Consider the following 18,368-nt stretch of genomic DNA (forward strand, 5'->3'; position numbering starts at 1 on the left):
CGTCTCAACCGGAGGGATGGTGGCACAGATAGATTGACACTTTACAGCCCTAAAAAATAGCAGAAAGGCACACCCACGTTGGTTATGAGATTCGATAAGTTGTTACGTAGCAACTTTGGCTACTATGATGTTGGTTTTGTTTTTGTGGTACATGGGACGTCCCACCCTCAATGATAAAACCCATTTTTTAGATAGAAAATCACCTACCAACTGGACCAATATGACGAACCCAATAACAAATTGTTTTAATCATTAACTCGTATCAAAAGGAGTACAGCTGATGATCAAAATTGTGGGCATGGCCTCCAAATGCGGCAAAACGGTTTAATATTTTGTGCCCCCAAAATCAAGCTGCTTTAATCATAATTCCATATGCGGCTCTCACCAATGATGCTCAAGAGAATGGGCAGAATTGGGGATTTAGATATGACTGGTATGCAACTATAGGTTTTGAATGGAAACACCTTATTGGTGAAACAGGTTATGATTGGTCCAGTTGGTCAAAAAGAACAGCAAAAGAACAAAGAAAGAAGTTTAACATAAGCAAAACGGCCCATAGTTTAATATTGAAATACAAGTCACCCAATGTGTTTGATAGTGAGCTTGTGGGCCTATTCTGGTGGAAAAGATCCCCACTTCCAAGTAGTATTGTGTTATAGGAACCGTGTTAAACCAAAAATGCCATTGAAAACTTCAGAGAAAGGTAGACAAATTTTAATGGTTAACAACATAACTACTGATGATTGGTTCCTTGTTTTCACAGGAGTTTCAGGACAAAATAACAATTGGTTACTATTCATGGAACAAGCAGCAAATGTAGCGAGAAAAGATTGTGTTGTTTGCATGGGTCCCAGGCCTTTGTTGCGCATAGTTCCGGCATAATTATCACAAGATTGTATTGTTCCATTTGCACACTGATTGAGGAGCATCTGCAACATTTGCACAACCATTGTCCCAGATTATCGCACTACTCGTCACTTTAAACCGCATACACTCCTTGAAGTCTCAGCGCCCTTTGCACAATGATCTTTGCACCGGACTATTGCGATATTAGTCATTCAAACTGCTGCTAGAGGACTGCATCTTTTTGCACAATTATTTTTTGTCAATGTCTTTATGTCTCCAAAGTGTTCTGTAAATTGACTGTCTGTTGTACTAGAGCGGCTCCAACTACCGGAGACAAATTCCTTGTGTGTTTTGGACATACTTGACAAAAAAGAGATTTATCCTGGCAGAGGCAAAATTATCCAACATAAAACATACATGGTGTTCCTCGTGGGGTTCCTAATCAATACAAATTAGCTGACCAAGTTGCAGGAGGATTTGAATACTTCATATGCTGTTGGTGTACGATTAATAAAAATGTTGATGGGATAAACTATATCCACTTCAATGTACAGAGATTAGGAAATTGGACTCAGAGTGGGTTGGAAGCTGTGCACGAGCAGCTCAAGGACGTTCCAAAGACCGCATAGCTGTCGACATGCTCCTCGCAAGAGAGGGAGGTGTTTGCGGTATGTTTGGAGAACAAACAATACTGCTTCAGATGGCAGCTTGACCAGAGCCATCGATGGTCTACGGACCCTCAATCAACACTCCTTGTGAAACAGCTCAATGGACGTTTTTGGTAAATATAAAACCCTAATTTCACCAATATTGATATCAATTGCTGTTTTTGCAGCCATTCTGACATTGTGTGGATGTTGTTGTATCCCATGCATTCGGGCATTAATCAGTAAATTAATCACCACAGCCATAACCCACATGGAACCGTATGGAGCAGATTTATCCTTTATTGGAGGTTGATAATAATGACGATGATGATGATGATGTTGTTTTACCTGATTTGTTTCCTGATCCAGGTGATTACGATGTTTAAACTACAACATTCATGTATGACAAGTTTACTCTGAGTGTAAATGTATTTGTTTCATAAAAATGATTCTACAATTAAAAATCGAAATGAAGTGACTGTAAGATGATATGAGAATTTGTGCAAATACATGATAAACAGGAGGGAAATGTTAAATATATTCTAGAAGTTATCATTTATTTGCTTAGCTTGCATTAGTATTATGGACGATTTTAGATGTCTCGCCTTCGAAAAGATGACTCAGCATCATCCGATGGAAGGGCGCCTGGACCAAGGACGTGATCGGATGTGGTCGGGGACGTGACAGGTGTTGGTCCAATGTTTTGTGTTGTGTCTTATTGTTTAGAACATTATGTCTGGGAAAAACCCTCCTATTTTCAAATAAATGCAGGAGCGACGGGAGAGATTGGTTAGAGCGTGTTGAGAGGCTGTGATCTGAACAATCTCCCATACGCCCTCCTCATGAGAAAAAGAAACCAGCGTCTTCATTCCTTTTGTGTCTATTTTTTATAATGTTGGGTAAGATAAATCCAACAGAATTCCATCACTTTTGTTGTTATTTTGGCATGGTTATGGCCATCCATTGTGCATTAAAGGGACTGATGAACAACCATTGCCTTGTTATTCTTTCAACATCTAGTCAGACGCTACAGCACATAAAATATATTATTGTAAGCGGCTTCATGCATTAGACCAGTGGCTCTCAACCTTTTTATTGTCTGTGACACCCCCCCTAAAATTTCTGATTGACCATCAGGACCCCCCAGACTTCAACATTGCAAATGGGGGCGAGACACCTTATTAAAATGCAATGAATTACACTTGTGAAACAGATGAAATTAGATAAAAAATAAGTTCTTTACCTTGTGTAGTTTAGGTGGATAAAGTTCCCAGTTACATTTGAGTAAAAGCATCCTCGCTCTATAAATGTCATAGGATCTTTTTAAAAAGGTATTTATATTCACAGAGCCCTTGCAATTACACCATGGACTACAAGGGTCCACTGAACCCTGGTTGAGAAACGCTGCATTAGACGTTTGTTACCAGCGGCTGCATTTGCCTGAAACGTAGTGTGACCATGTACCCATGATGGGCCCTGGGGGCAGGACGGCATACTGCTGAGTCGCGGAGGCTGAAAGGAACACTACGTGAGTTGCACTTCCACAAAAATTAAGATGCGCCAGTTTTTACTCTAAAGTGCAGCGGCGCCATCTACGAAAGCCCTAAATGTTCTGGGTTTGAAGTTTTATTTTTTGTGACACCACGGGGGTGTGACCGCAATGATTGCCACCTCATATGTCATGATTGATGTCTGATTAGTTATTTTTTTCTCAGGTGCGGAGGTTTCTTATCAATTAGAGGCACAAGATTGGACTACTGTCAAGTCACAATGACTGTTTAAACAAATATGACAAAAAGTGTTTTTGGGGGGAGAAATAGGAACCATTCCCTTTAATTTTAAGTGCAATACTTTATTGTTTAGTTCCAAATACCTTTGACTTAAAGTTGTGTGCCTTTATAGACAATTACTGTGATCAATTATAATCAGGGGTTCATATAATTGGTGCGAAGGTGCGAATGTGTCATGGTCTGTGTTTTGGTTTGGGTTGTTTAGTTTTGTTTCATGTTTTCCTGTGTTCCATGTTTTTCATGTCGTGTGCTCATTTAGTCATTGTGTCCACCTGTTCTCGTCACCCCTCTACCTTGTGTCGACCAATCAGTTCTCTCCAGCCACTCGTGTCTTGTCCAGGTGTTCCTCGTTGTCTCGTCAATCTGTTTGTATTTAGTTCCCTGGTTTCTTTCAGTTCATTGTAGTATGTCATTGTCAGGTATCATTGACTGTGTCAGTGCCACGTCTTAGTTACCAGTCATGTTTTGTTTCCAGTTTTAGGTTTATTCAAGTGTTTCTTTGTTACTTTGGTTAGTGTGCTTTATCCATGTTCCTTGTGTGCCCTTTTTTGGAGATTAAATATAATTCTTTGAGACTCCTGCCTTGCCTCCCTGGTTCCCTGTACTTGGGTCCTCCATGTTTTAGCCTTGCCTTCCTCGCCTTCAAAAACCAATCGTGACAGAATGCGCACTAAAAATATTAACAGAGCACCAGTTTCAAGTGTGTTACTGTACATTTGCATACATAACAATTTGTAGTACAGACTATGGACCAACTAAAATAAATTCATCTTGGGGCAGCACGGTGACCGACTGGTTAGAGCGTCTGCCTCACAGTTCTGAGGAGCGGGGTTCAATCCCCGGTCCCGCCTGTGTGGAGTCTGCATGTTCTCCCCGTACCTGCGTGGGTTTTCTCCCGGCACTCTGGTTTCCTCCCACATCCCAAAAACATGCATGGTAGGTTAATTGACATCTCTAAATTGCCCATAGGTGTGAATGTGAGTGTGAATGGTTGTTTGTTTGTATGTGCCCTGCGATTGGCTGGCAACCAGTTCAGGGTGTACCCCGCCTCCTGCCCGATGATAGCTGGGATAGGCTCCAGCACGCCCACGATCCTTCATCTTGGGGCGAATTGAAAAGTGCAGGACATAGTAGACGGACTTGTGCAACTGTTTTATGCTTGAGGTTTAGCAGAGTTGAAGACAAAATTGGTGTTGGTATTAAGGATGTCCCGATCCAACTTTTTCAATTCCGGTCCGATACAGATATTGCAGCCTTGCATTTTGGCCGATATCAGTCTGATCCGATATCAGGAATAATCATACATACTCATTTTGTAGCATGGAAAAGGCTTGATGAAGTGATAATACTCAAACAGAGAACAATAATCAGCAACAGTTGGTATGAGAAAAACTGACCATTTATTAGTAACCAATGGGTTACATAAAGTAAATGTAAAAATAAGGATGTACTACAAATTAATAAAATAATTATATTGGGAAATCCTGAAAAATAACTTCAATAAAACCAATAAGAAAATCATACATTTAAATTGCAACATAACCACTGCTTAACGAAGCATATTCTACATTTGAATAAATTAAATCAAAATAAATCAGAAAACCATGAAAAATAATCTCATTAAATAATAGATACAGGTTATACTTGGCGGCACGGTGACACCAAAGAGGTGTGACTCATTGAAGTATTGAGGCTGGCTCTAAATCTTGGAGTTTTGCTGAGACTTGCAAATATCATTGAAATCCATTTGAAAAATGAAGCCCATTTTAAATATGAAAATTCTTTATGTAACAGATGTGTTGTCAGCCAGTCGGGATGTGCACAGCGCTCCCGCTAACACACTAACAGTTTGAAGGACAGCATGATAATTTTATTCTCTACGAGAGAAATCAAATATAAGTAATTTAAACAGAATACTGAGTTTATGACTGAATGCTTGTTAGGCGATCCATCAATAAAAAGAGGGGCGTGACTGCCGTTCTGTAGATCAATGATGCCCTGCAACCTTCCTTGCGCCACAGATCGGCCGAATCACTGAAACCTAACCGCACTGGACAAAATGAATCATTTCATCAGCGTGTACAGTAAGTTTGATTGTGGAAATCAAAAGAGCACAAAAACAGCATGACATCATGTGGCTGTCATGAGGCTAGGCACATGACCTGGGCTGAGTACCATAGTGGAGAAGGGTTTTACAACTCATGAGTTCCTCGTAAGAGTGTTCCCGCAATTTCCAGCCATTATGGTTTAAATAAATGGTGTACAAGAAGTGTGCAGAGCCACAATTACACTTGCAATAATCATTTACACGGGTAATAAAAATGCTGTCTCAGAAGGCTGCAGAACAAAATTACTGATCAGCAAACAATAGCAGCCAGCAGGGTACTTAAAAGAATGGGAGACAGTTTGAGAAAAGATACTGCTTTGTTTTGCTTTACCGTACGAAAAGCTGGGATTGTTTCTCAATTACAAGTAAGTGTCTTTTGGTTTTGTCATGAAAAAAACTGATAAGTGAAGAGTAGAGGCCAAGCTCGTAGCATGTGCAAAAAAAGTAACACTGATTTGCAAATTCAGCAGTGGCTGCTTTCTTTGTAGAAATTACAATAAAACATTAATGTGGTGATTATTTATTCATGTGTAAATGTTTCATGTAGTGCTATTAAACAATCTTTTGGATTTACGCTGAGTAATGCCACACATTGTTTCATTATTGATACTGTCCATTTTCTACTACTTCTGTAGGCGGGTTTCTACTGCTACTATGTGCAAAACATCTCGCTTGTTGGGTCCAAACTGTAAAAAGTGGTGTCTCTAGAGGATGCCAATAAAGGATGCAGTTACTGTTATGTCAGAGTCAGCAAGGGTCAGAGGCACATTCTTCATGGTGACTGCCAGGTTGGGTCAATAATAATACACAACAATCAATGCTGATTTGTACACAAGTTGTTCAACTGGGGGGGGGGGGGGGGTGGTCACTTCAACGCATAACTGTATACATTCATGCAGCTACTAGATCTTTCCAAGGTCAGTATTATACTTAGTGGGAAAGCTTTTAAGCAAACATCGAAGAGAGTCAGGGTAAAGGTTGGGTGCACAGTCAGCATTTGGGAATATGGGATGTATATTATCACTGGGCTTTTATTTACTGTCTGACTTATGAAGAACTGGGAATGCTGTGTTCCACCGGGTTACGCCGCTATTACTCCCAGTGTCAGGGAGAACATTAAGGTTGCAGAGAGCAATGGTATTATGACAAGCCAAGTTCAAAGATATCTCTCTCTTTGAATAGAGGAGCCCACGTGTCATTAACTCTGGGCTATCCATCCTCTGTCTCCTTGTTCTATGGGCTACAAAGTCTTCTAATGTAACTGCAGCGGTGCTGATACAAGCTCTTAACGGGACTTCAGCTCTCCGCCATAACACGAAGCCTAACCTACTTACAGTAATGTGTTTGTTAAAACAGGGTTGTCAAACTCAATCGCAAAGGGGGCCAAAACTCAAAGCACACCTTAGGTCGGGTGCTGAAAAGGATAAACATTTATTGAACACACTAAAACTAAAACATTTTTAACACAAATCTGAATCAAAACAGACAATACACAATATTATTCCAAAATAAACCATCTTAAAATAAAAATTGCTTCCTCTGCATAGATTACCAGTATACAAATATGAAAATGCTGCCAAAAAAAACCCACCTGAAAATATATTGTACTTTTCAAGTGTTCAAAGTGTTCAAGTAATAACAATTCAAAACTTTCAAGGGCGGCTAGGTGGACGACTGGTTAGCTCGTCTGCCTAGCACGTCTGCCTCCCAGTTCTTAGGACCCGGGTTCAAATCCGGCCTCGCCTGTGTGGCATTTGCATGTTCTCCCCGTGCCTGTGTGGGTTTTCTCCGGGTACTCCGGTTTCCTCCCACATCCCAAAAACATGCATGGTAGGTTAATTGAAGACTAAATTGTCTGTAGGTGTGAATGTGAGTGCGAATGGTTGATTGTTTATATGTGCCCTGCGATTGGCTGGTGACCAGTTCAGGGTGTACCCCGTCTCTCACCCAGAGTCAGCTGGGATAGACACCAGCACCCCCGCGACCCTAGTGAGGATAAGCGGCATGGAAAATGGATGGATGGCAAATTTAAAGCGCAAGAGCCTGCTTTTATTTGTTCAAGCATGCTGTGCTCACCAATGCCACCTTATTTATCAAATGTTTCCGCGGGCCGAATGTAATTGCATACAGGGCCGGATTTGGCCCACACGGCAGGAGTTTGACACGTTTGACTTACACTAATGCAAACGCCACACAGTGAGGCTAGAAACTGGACTGAAACTGGAACCAGCTTACTGTAGTGACACTGCTAACAATTCTTATTGTGTGCTGATTATATTAGCGATGCAGCTTAGCTCAGCTGACTCCAGTGCCTCCCAAAGATTTGCTAAAAAGTGGTACAATAGTAGTTCCCAGCTTGTGGCAAAGGAAATGAAAACATTGCATACTATGTCAAACTGACTGAGACTGTACTTTCATGGCTTAAAAGAGACAGTGGTAATGGTAAGATAGTGGTAACTTTGTAGATACTCAGCTCTTACTGATGCTCTACGTGTAAAATATGCTGTAGCTTGCAATACACTGCCTTTATCAAACCAAACTGGCCGATAAGGAGAGCAGCAGCCAGTCAAACAGCAAAACGGCCCAAAGACAAGCTTAGTGAGAACTAGTAAATTCTTCTGGTAAATAGGTTAACCCGGCTGGTGATTGTTAAATAATTAGGATCAACCCTCTGCTGCTTTCTGCGCTTATCGTACAATTTACACAAGGGGAAGCCTTTCACAATAATAATAATAATTACAAAAAAACATTTGTTAATTTGCAGAAAGCAATACACATTATTCAACACATAGAGGGTGCATTGTATTGACAAGCGGTCCAGTAATGCCAGGACCTTTACCTGCTCTTTATTGGCTAGTGACTCAATAAAGAGGCCTCAAGCACTCCCCTCCCCCCCTCCCCACACACACATCCACTATAAAAGAACAGAAGACTCCACAAGTACTATCATCCTGTCCGCTTATGAATTATTGACAAGCAGACAGACCCAAGGAGTACATGTGAGCCACTGGCCTCCACCTCACCTAGCTACAAATCCATTCCCTGTCCCTGCATGTATGACGTCACTAACTCAACGACAAAGTTATCACTGTTTACTGTAACAGCTTTTCATGTCGAAACATTTGCGGCAACTGCAAGGTGAAACAGGTGGAATACAGGCGGCAGAAGGCCAGTGATTGGCTTGGATTCGTCTACCATCTTAAGTGCGTGAAGGTAGTGAACACCAGTAACCCTTTAATCCCCACATGGAAAGAAGAGCTTTAGCTTCCTGTCCAGGAATTGTGATTAGTCAGGAATGCTGCTTGGCTGCAGATGCACACCTTGACACAGAGGCGGGGCAATCGTGACGTTTCATACACAGAAGTACACTCGAATATTACCACATATGTAAAAATTATTTCAGGAGGAATAAAAACTGAAACATTTTGAGTCATTGTACAGTACATGTTAAGTACAGTATATTGAGATGAAATGAGACAAAATTGTTCAATTCCTGTTAAGTCTTCACAACATTAAGAAAGGATTATTAGTTTACAGTGGAATATCATCATCAAGCCCTGAACACTGTAGACTCTACATTTAAGGTCTTCCCAAATGGTCTTGTTAGAACAATTGTGGGGGAAGATAGGATAAATGGGAGGAAACGAGCCGGTGGTACAACTGGACCACAGGAGACCTCCTTCATGTCACATTTTATTGTCATTCTGCACGGACAGAGATTACAGTGCATATTACACTTGAGAAGTGAGTTTACATAACCATCCTCTGCCCCTTCAATCTAATAAGAGATGGCGGCGAGTGGAGTGAATAACAGCGTAGTGAGTGAGCAAGGTGTATTGTATTTTAATTGAATTGTAGCCTACATTACAATGTCTACTTTTTCTCCGGATGACCAAACGAAGATTTTTTTCTTAAACGTGTGGTTAGGGGGATAATTATCAATTATCTTGCTGTCTCTCTTGTATTGCCTTGCATTTTCATGAAAGCACACTATTGACAAAGACATAAACGCCCCTAACCGTAATCTTAAATATTCAGTATTGGCTGTGCATGGTCTGGCAACACAATCAATTTATCCTAAAGCCATTTGTCTCGAGCTGTTATCCAGCTCAATTACACAAGCAGACCTCATCAGCATTCCACAAAGTATCAGTCACAGTCATGTCTCGGTGTGTGTCCTACTGTGCAGCTCCATGCAGCAGGGATTTCATTTTATTGCCCATTAGCAACAGTTGGGAGGCCAGACCTAAGCCTCAACTGAGCAAGGAGCTCTCTTACTCTTATGTGAACAGCGCTGGCTCCCGCAACACATTAGTAGTATTAGTAGTCTAATGCAAGAGCCATACACGATGGTGGCTCCATTGCAGGCCATCGATTTGAGTAGCAGGGAAAAACAAGTGGATTACATAATTAATGTGACTGTTCCATTTGTAGTCCTTCTTAAACGGAAGATGTCGCATAATATATTAGACTGGATTGTATGGACTCACTTCAGCAAGAAATAAATGGGTTCTATTCTATACAGTTTATTAGAAAAAAGAACAACACGTGTATAAAGCGGATTTGCTCTCTATGAAACTTTAACATTATGAGACTAGAGTTGGAGTACGTCTTGATTGAGCGTTATAAACTGTACTGTACTTCGTGGCTTGTTTCAATATACAGGCCAGTTTCTACAAGGGGTGCATGACCGCAACTGCTTACTACTGAGGTGATTAGTTAATGCAAATGCATGATGTACACCACATGGTTCATGTGACACAATGTGATATGATTGTGTTTACATTGCACGCAGATGAAAAAAAAAAAGAGTTAGGTTTTTAATTTTGAATTGGACACTTGACCAGCTGAGTAAATTCAGCCAAAAATTCATTGCTTGGTCATGACTGGCAGTGCCAGGGAGATATAAATGACGAACAGTGACAATGTTTGTTGAACATCTAATTCAATACATGGCTTTTTCAATTACAAATGAACTTCCTGTATGCTCGGGCTAGTAACAGCATTAAAAGTGTGTTCGAAAACAAGTCCAACTTCAACCGACGACTACTACAGGTAGTCTTGCTTCCAGAACAGTTTCCTAGTGAAATAGCTTATTGGGTCTTCCTCGGGTGAAACTTAATCCGGATGAGCGACAGAAAAAAAAAAAAAAACATCAGTGCAAAAAACTCACTCTGCTCTGTATGATATACTGTATATTAAGTGTGAGAGTGTGTGAACAAACGCTAATACACTTACATATCTGCTGATGAGTGTCCGAAGAGTGCTGAGATCCATCCCCATCCTGTTGTCCCTCGGTCCTGCCCGGCTAATTCTTTAACCCGTCTCCCTCTCCGCACGAACAGTGCTAGCTTGTTCTTAATTTTCCTCCCTTGCCCATAACTTTTCTCTCATTGTTTTCGCCTTAGACTAAAAAAATAAATAAATACAAAAATTTAAAAAATAAAAATAAAACCACTGAGCGGCGCTCATCTGGAGGACCTAGAAAAAGAGGTGGCTAAAAGTTGTGTTATATTCTCTGACCGGACGGAGCCAAACGACGTAGTAACATCCACCTCTCGTGGGCGTGCACTGTACAGTACTTTTCTAATCTCCTTTTCTCGATCGCCCGACAAAGGAGCTTTTCTCTCGTGGGCGTCACGCGCAACCAGGTGTTGTTGGCGCATGCGCCCATGCGTGCTGTCACTGGAAGTTAAAAAAAATAAAAAATAAATAATAATAATAATTCAAACAAGCTCTTAGAACCTCAAAAGCAGTGTTATCGCTTTGCAATTAGAACTATATATTTGTAATAACGCTTTCTCTCTCTCTCTCTCTCTATGATATTCCATGTCTCTGTCACCATCACTGCTTACGCGAATTTGCTGTCATTCCCCGCCTCCGGAAAACGATGGGCTGGGGTGGCCAATTAATTTTTCGAATGTGAGTGTAACAATGTAACAGTTGTCGAGGGCCACACCAACATGCTAACCTCAGTTGTTTTAAATCTGACTTGAATGTACATTATTTTTTATAAATCAGTAAACTGTATTGTTTTGATAAGGTGCTATATTGTGCAGGTAGCTATAGTATACGTTCTGATTAGAAAATAAAAATTAAAACTGCTAAAAAAATTATTATCAGTCACGTAAAAATTACATATCTACACTAGATTACAACGATCTGATCGGCCTGATCGGTATTGGCCGATAATGACCATCTTATGCGGATCGGCTTTAATATAATTTGACGATCCGATCAAAGATGTCAATGATCGGCTCCATAAAAGACATTTACTGTCGCTGTCATGTACAGTATATTTGAATTCAAAAGCTAGTTTATTTTTAGCCTTGTTGTGTGTCTTTTGACGTAGTACTGTAAATATCTGACAACCAATAATTAAAAAAACAAAACATTTTTTTAAACGTCGGTGGTGTGGGACAGACAACACATCTGAGACAAATTTGGTCTTTTTATTATTATCAATCAGTTTATTTGAAAGGGGACAATGCAATTTCATAAAACACATGAAATACACATGCTTAAAAAAGCCAGAATTAGCCAGAAGGCTAGTTTTCATCTGTAGTCCCCTGGCCATGATGTAAAAAAGCAGTAAAATACATCTACAAGACAATATAATACAGGATACATAATCAAAGACTTACTATACTATTAAGAGAGAATAAAACCACAAATCATTTGATCATAACATCCATCCATCCATCCATTTTCTGAGCCGCTTCTCCTCACTAGGGTCGCGGGCGTGCTGGAGCCTATCCCAGCTATCATCGGGCAGGAGGCGGGGTACACCCTGAACTGGTTGCCAGCCAATCGCAGGGCACAGAAACAAACAACCATTCGCACTCACAGTCATGCCTACAATTTAGAGTCTCCAATTAATGCATGTTTTTTTGGGATGTGGGAGGAAACCGGAGTGCCCGGAGAAAACCCACGCAGGCACGGGGAGAACATGCAAACTCCACACAGGCGGGGCCGGGGATTGAACCCGGGTCCTCAGAACTGTGAGGCTGACGCTGTAACCAGTTGCTCACCGTGCCGCCTTGATCATAACAAAAAAAACAAAAAAAAACAAAAAAACAACAACATCATAACATACTTGTCTTTTAGTGTTGGCAGCTATAGGTGTTAACTCACCACATTTTCAGTTTTTTTGTGAAGGCCTTGTATGTTCTAAGCAGTTTAACCTCCTCAGGTACTGAGTTCCACTCACCAGGGCTCCTCACTGACCAGGCTCACTTACTGAAAGTGCTCCTGCGCAGAGGAATGAGACAGTCACCTCTGACAGAGCCTCGAGTGACACGCTCAGAGCGGTTTCTTTGACTGATGAACTCAACCAGAGGAGCTGGAGCCAAATCATGCAGTACTTTATAAATCAAATTTAAATCTGCAAATATGTGCAGACTGTCCCAGTTTAAAAGACTGTATTTTTTTTAAATTGCACAGTGACTTAAAGTGACTAAGAATCATTGAATGCAAGTAAATTTTTGCGGCTACAGTTGACATTTCATTTCGAATTGCACGAAAATTTGCGAGGTTTAATTTGATATTTTTACACAATTTGTCAATATGGGCTTTAAAGGAAAGCTGTGAATCTATTATTAACCCAAGATATTTGTATTGGTCTTTCACTAAAAGTACTATGTCAGACTACTGCAATAAAATCTTGTATTCCAATACCACCACATCCCGTCTTTTACAATCACTTGGCTTTATCTTGTCAACTCAAACGCGACCGGATACACTCGTTACCATGGCGATGAAATCGCGACGTGTGCATTATAACAATGGGGAAAAACGTGTGCTGGTGGTCACCAATGCTCGGGAGATTATGTTCACTTAAGGATTGCTTGAGGTACGTTCCCGTACTTTTAATACGATATGGCTCGCAAGCAGGCAACAAAACTTTATGTAGCCTAGCAAGCTAGTGCTAGCACTTACGGTTGGGCGTGAACATGCGGCCGTTATGTCGAATCATGCTGTAAAGTTTCGGCGTGAGCGAAGTAATTTAATTACAATAAAGTAATTCAACTACAGTAAGTTAGCTCCCATTATTTCAGTCATGTTGTAATGTTGGTTTGACCTGACTGATTAGAATACGTGACCTGACTAGAGCAGTGATTTCTAACCTTTATGAAGCGAAGGCACATACTTCCTGCCATCTAATATATGAGAATTTATTTGTTCTGTCTGTCACTATGCATCACTGGCATAAATAGAGGAACAAAGATACATTATTTCTTGTAAATGAATAATTTTTTTGAGCCGTTAAGAAAAATGTGATAATTTCCCACGGCACCCTAGAAGATTGCTCACGGCAGACTAATGTGCTACGGCACACTGGTTGGGAATCACTGGACTAGAGAATGAATACTTTAAGATACTCCGTGTACAGTACACAAGTATATACAGTAAATTAACAAGTCATTTAAATTAACACATTGCTCCATCTTGTGATCCGATCGGTGATCGGTTATTGTTTTTTTTTTAACTCGCTGATCGCCCCAAAAAATTCTGATCGTGTAAAACCTAATCTACACATATTAACATTACTTCTCCATAACATTTACAAAAAAACATGTTTTTGTCTAGAGTGTCCACACAAACACAAACCACTAGCCATTGTTAGCACTCCCAAATCATTACATTGCAAATTTCTCTCTTCCCTCCACCTTGCAGGAAAAAAGAATGTTGTTAACATTAGGACTACAGTTGACGCGTTGACGCTACAGTTTCTTTCTTTCTTTTTTTTTTTAATAGTTGCTAGAATGGTCGGAAAAATCACTAAATACAGCGACAATAGTCGCACTGAAGACGTTTGGTCTTGTTCACCTGCACTGCTGACACATGCACATCAAAATAAAAACAGTGCGTACTTTACATTTTATTTTGCCTTTATTAAGCCGGAAGTGAAATGAACTTTTATCATTGAAGATATGGTTTCCCACTGAGAGCCATTATGACTGTGAACCCATATAAATGTATAATCGCCTCATATTATTACATATACACAACACATTGATGGAAAACTAGTTTTTAAACCAGAGGCCAGTGTTTGTAACATCAATCCATCCATCCATTTTCTGAGCCGCTTCTCCTCACTAGGGTCGCGGGGGTGCTGGAGCCTATCCCAGCTATCATCGGGCAGGAGCCAGCCAATCGCAGGGCACATACAAACAAACAACCATTCACACTCACATTCACACCTACGGGCAATTTAGAGTTGTCAATTAACCTACCATGCATGTTTTTGGGATGTGGGAGGAAACCGGAGTGCACGGAGAAAACCCACGGAGGCACGGGGAGAACATGCAAACTCCACACAGGCGGGGCCAGGAATTGAACCCTGGTCCTCAGAACTGTGAGGCAGACGCTCCAACCAGTCCTTCACCGTGCCGCCTGTTTGTAACACTATCATTAAATTTATTAAGGCTCACTGGTGTCAAAAAATTGCTTTTAATATCTCAACGTTATTAAATGAAAAAGACCATTTGCAATTGTGGTATTTTAGCAAGAAACATTAAGTCAACACTAATGATTTGATTTCACGGGCCACATGAAATTATGTGTTGAGCCGTATCTGGCCACCAGGCCTTGAGTTTGACACCTGTATCATAAAGGCTGGTAGGGTCAGAAACTGTGGATGGGCTGGATGTGGCCCACATGCCTTCCACCATATACTGCTGTCTAAAGTTCTATGAGATCGCATTCTGTGAGACAGTTTATTTAACTACAAATTACAATGTAAATTAGTTGAGTAAATAATTCAATAATAATTTCGAATAGTTGCTCCATGGCTCGGAACCATATATCGCAGTGTCATGTTACTGTAATGTTTCGAGACGGAAATGTTTTCCCACGCTTGTACGTATTACGTTTCCTGGATACGCTTTTCGGCGGGTTCTGTTGAACAGTAACGTTAAACTCACTTTGGCAAGTACATTATTATCCGGATAAACATTTCAATATAAAACGTTACCAGAACTCTGTTAACAGGACTTTTATGATTTAACTTGCTAGTAAATTTTCTAAATATTAGGAATTATAGCTATTATTTTTTTAAATATTATTTTCATCATTACTGATTAATAACTTTATATGTAGAAAGGTAACTATTTACAATATCTTACTTTGAAGAGCTTGCTCCAGCTGTGGTCGTTTTTTCCCCGTCTTCACGCTGCCTTGACTTAACTTAGCAAAATGGCGTTGCTAGGAATGGGTGATTGAAAGCGTTTCTGTGTTATATGCTGTGACAGTTATTCACAATTTACACCATAGGAAACGTTAGCCTCGGACAGAATGGCGACCCTAGATCAGAAATCACCCAACGTGCTTCTCCAGAGTCTTTGCTGCAGAATTACGGGGAAAAGCGAAGGTACATTAGCATAACTCTGAATCTGATGCACATTCAAATTCATGACTTTGTCACAGCATCACCAATATTCTCACTTCATATAAGTGTTTGGTTTAAATCTTTGTCAACATTCGGCGAATTCATCATATAGTTTTCTTGTCAGACGGCACCCATTATGGCAATATTGTATTCATTTCCCACTGCATACGTTGAGAGTCCCCAGTGTGCCTAACCCGTATTATTAAAACGAGCGATGCCAGAGTAAAGTGTTATTTAAAAAAACAAAACAAAAAAAACAAAAAACAGGCCTGCAGTTCTACAAGGACACACGAATCAACCTTGTTTCAAACCTGTGCAATCGCAGCTATTAACCAGTGGGGTCTGCCATGTGCTGCGCATTTAGGTTGATATAAAGATGTCGGCTCTCTCTAGGGCTTTTCTTAGTGCGGAAACCCTTAGATTTATCCAGCCCTAGGCCACTTGTGTGCAGGCGAGTGGAAAATTTGTGTATTTAAACAAACAAACAAACAAACAACACCATATAATAATGATGACTTTAAATAAACATAAAATGACAATATGCAATGTGACTTTACTCTAAAGCTTTTTCTGTCCCTTACGCATCACAATTTATCTGGCCAGCTGAAGTTGCCCAACAGTTCCAGTATGCAGTGCGAGTCATTGGCAGTAACTACGCTCCCACTATTGAACGGGATGAATTCCTGGTGACGGAGAAGATCAAGAAAGAATGTAAGTTGACGTTTAGCTAAAACCGCCTGCCAATAACAACACAGCAATGTTACTCATTTTAGCTTCAGTGTCTAGTCTCTACCTTTGTCAAGTGCTTTTTAGATGTGCTTCCGAGTGTACTAAAGCTTTTTATGTTGCACTCTACAGAAAATGCTGAAACGCTATAAGAATAAATTCCCAGTCGTCCCATCAAAGTTGCCTGGGTTGTACCATTAGTAGAAAACAATCAATCAATGCTCTCATGCCGACGGTAAAAATAGCACTCTATTTACAGTTTGACTTGTTTATTGAGCACAGATTGTCAGGCAAGCTTCAAGGTAATGTTGTATTGGATGTCGTCACTGGCACTTTATAACAACACGCAGAGTTTGAGCAGATTTGTCAATGAAGAACATAAAGTGAAACAAGCATTTTCCAGCCATGCTGCATGTTTAACCCCTGAGATATTAACATGTTCTCTTACTATGTACAGTGCTGAAGCAGCGGCGAGAGGCAGACGCTGCCCTTTTCTCAGAGCTGCATAGAAAACTACAGACACAGGTTGGTAATGTCTACTGTCATGTTCACATATACAGGAGGTCTTCCGTTTACGATAGGGATCCGTTCTTACGGTGGTTACACAACCCGATTTTGTACACAAGTAGGAATGCATGGTAATCTGAGTACTAACCTAATCAAACTCCAAAACTCAAATTAAGCGGTCTCGCATCGCTATTTGTGGGTAAAAATTTGCATTTTGTGCCTTATAAAAGACACTGAAAGCAAACCAGCTAATCACAAATTGTTGGCTGTGCTCGACGGACACACGGCCGTGACAACACGATTATGTCGTCGCCAAAAAGGCGGAGGTGAAGCGAAGCTTGGTAGCTGGGGCGGGAAGGGCAAAGCTGAATTGATAAGAAAAATACAAGCGCGAAAGTGTGGTAGCGGTGGATCACGTCTTTCCCAGAGTGGAAGTTATACCCCATGCAAAATTGTAATTTTTAGGGTTGCAGAAAGGAATTCCTGTAATCCCTGTTTGAAATCATTGGGGACACCTCTAAATAAGCCGTTATGTTATTTTTAATTTTATTTTATTTATATTAAAATTATCCAAAACGGTAGCTACACTGCTTTGAAGTTGTTGCTCGGAAAAAAACAATGATTAGTTGAAGTTGAGTAAGAATCTATCAGTTAATTTTATAAAGTGTTAGTTTATGTACTAAGGTACCAGTATTAAATATTTCACCTAATTTGGTGTGTACGCAACGATTTTTTTTTGTGTCCGACAAAATTGGTGGTCAACTTGTTGTCAATGGCAGCCATATTGCATTTGCAAATGCAGGTGTGAAAGCACTTCCTCCTCGCCCAAGTGAATGGCGAAGGGGACCGTGTCAACGAACCCGTGAGAACTTTAAACATCTACAATGTCTGTTTTTTTATTTTTTTTTTAAATGCAAGCTGTCACTACAGAGCCACCAAAAATCTCGTTTTCCTGGTTTGGTCACGTTACTTTCTGCATTTTGTGTAATGAGGCTTACTCATTGAGGATATGGGTCATTATATGAAAACGGTGGCTTTCTTTGTGAACAGCGATTTCATGTTTTTTTGTATCCTTTTTTTAAATAAGTAAAACATGGTCTCATAACAGTTACCTACTTACCATTTATAAATAAACATAAATTACAGATTAATGTATTTTAATACATTACAGGTGTTACTAACCAGAAATGATGGATTATTCAGTAAGGTGGACATTGCAGGCAAAATCACAATTTTTAACTTACAAATATATCAGCTAATCATATAGTTTGATCAGTTATTTTAATTACATTTCCTTTCCCCTTACTATAAATTCTGTAACACAAGTGATGCATCTTAAATCCTCTCATGAAATT

At 40.2% G+C, this 18,368-nt stretch overlaps 2 protein-coding genes across 15 annotated transcripts in view; one reads left to right on the plus strand and one right to left on the minus strand.

Annotated features, from left to right (window-relative positions):
* Window positions 1-10,986, minus strand: part of atp11a (ATPase phospholipid transporting 11A) — a 49,972-nt gene extending 38,986 nt beyond the window's left edge. For 11 of the 13 annotated variants that reach the window (XR_009792056.1, XR_009792065.1, XR_009792067.1 and 8 more), the window contains exon 1: window positions 10,629-10,985. Coding sequence is in view for 9 of the 13 variants with exons in the window: in XM_061799295.1 (XP_061655279.1) it covers window positions 10,629-10,673 (45 nt within the window). In the remaining 4 variants the exon portion in view is untranslated. Of the gene's footprint in view, window positions 1-10,628 lie in introns of all 13 variants that reach the window. The other 2 variants (XR_009792064.1, XM_061799330.1) reach the window with 1 other exon arrangement.
* The window catches only part of tubgcp3 (tubulin gamma complex component 3), a 36,730-nt gene continuing 24,098 nt past the window's right edge, over window positions 5,737-18,368 (plus strand). The window contains exons 1-4 of one of the 2 annotated variants that reach the window (XM_061799375.1): window positions 5,737-5,755; window positions 15,666-15,762; window positions 16,384-16,491; window positions 16,964-17,031. In XM_061799375.1, coding sequence (XP_061655359.1) covers window positions 15,687-15,762; window positions 16,384-16,491; window positions 16,964-17,031 — 252 coding nt within the window. In that variant the 5' untranslated portion in view covers window positions 5,737-5,755; window positions 15,666-15,686. Of the gene's footprint in view, window positions 5,756-15,301; window positions 15,321-15,665; window positions 15,763-16,383; window positions 16,492-16,963; window positions 17,032-18,368 lie in introns of those variants that run through there. The other variant, XM_061799381.1, reaches the window with a different exon arrangement.

This window comes from Phyllopteryx taeniolatus, chromosome 1 (genome assembly GCF_024500385.1).
Source record: "Phyllopteryx taeniolatus isolate TA_2022b chromosome 1, UOR_Ptae_1.2, whole genome shotgun sequence".
NCBI classification, from domain to species: Eukaryota; Metazoa; Chordata; class Actinopteri; order Syngnathiformes; family Syngnathidae; genus Phyllopteryx; species Phyllopteryx taeniolatus.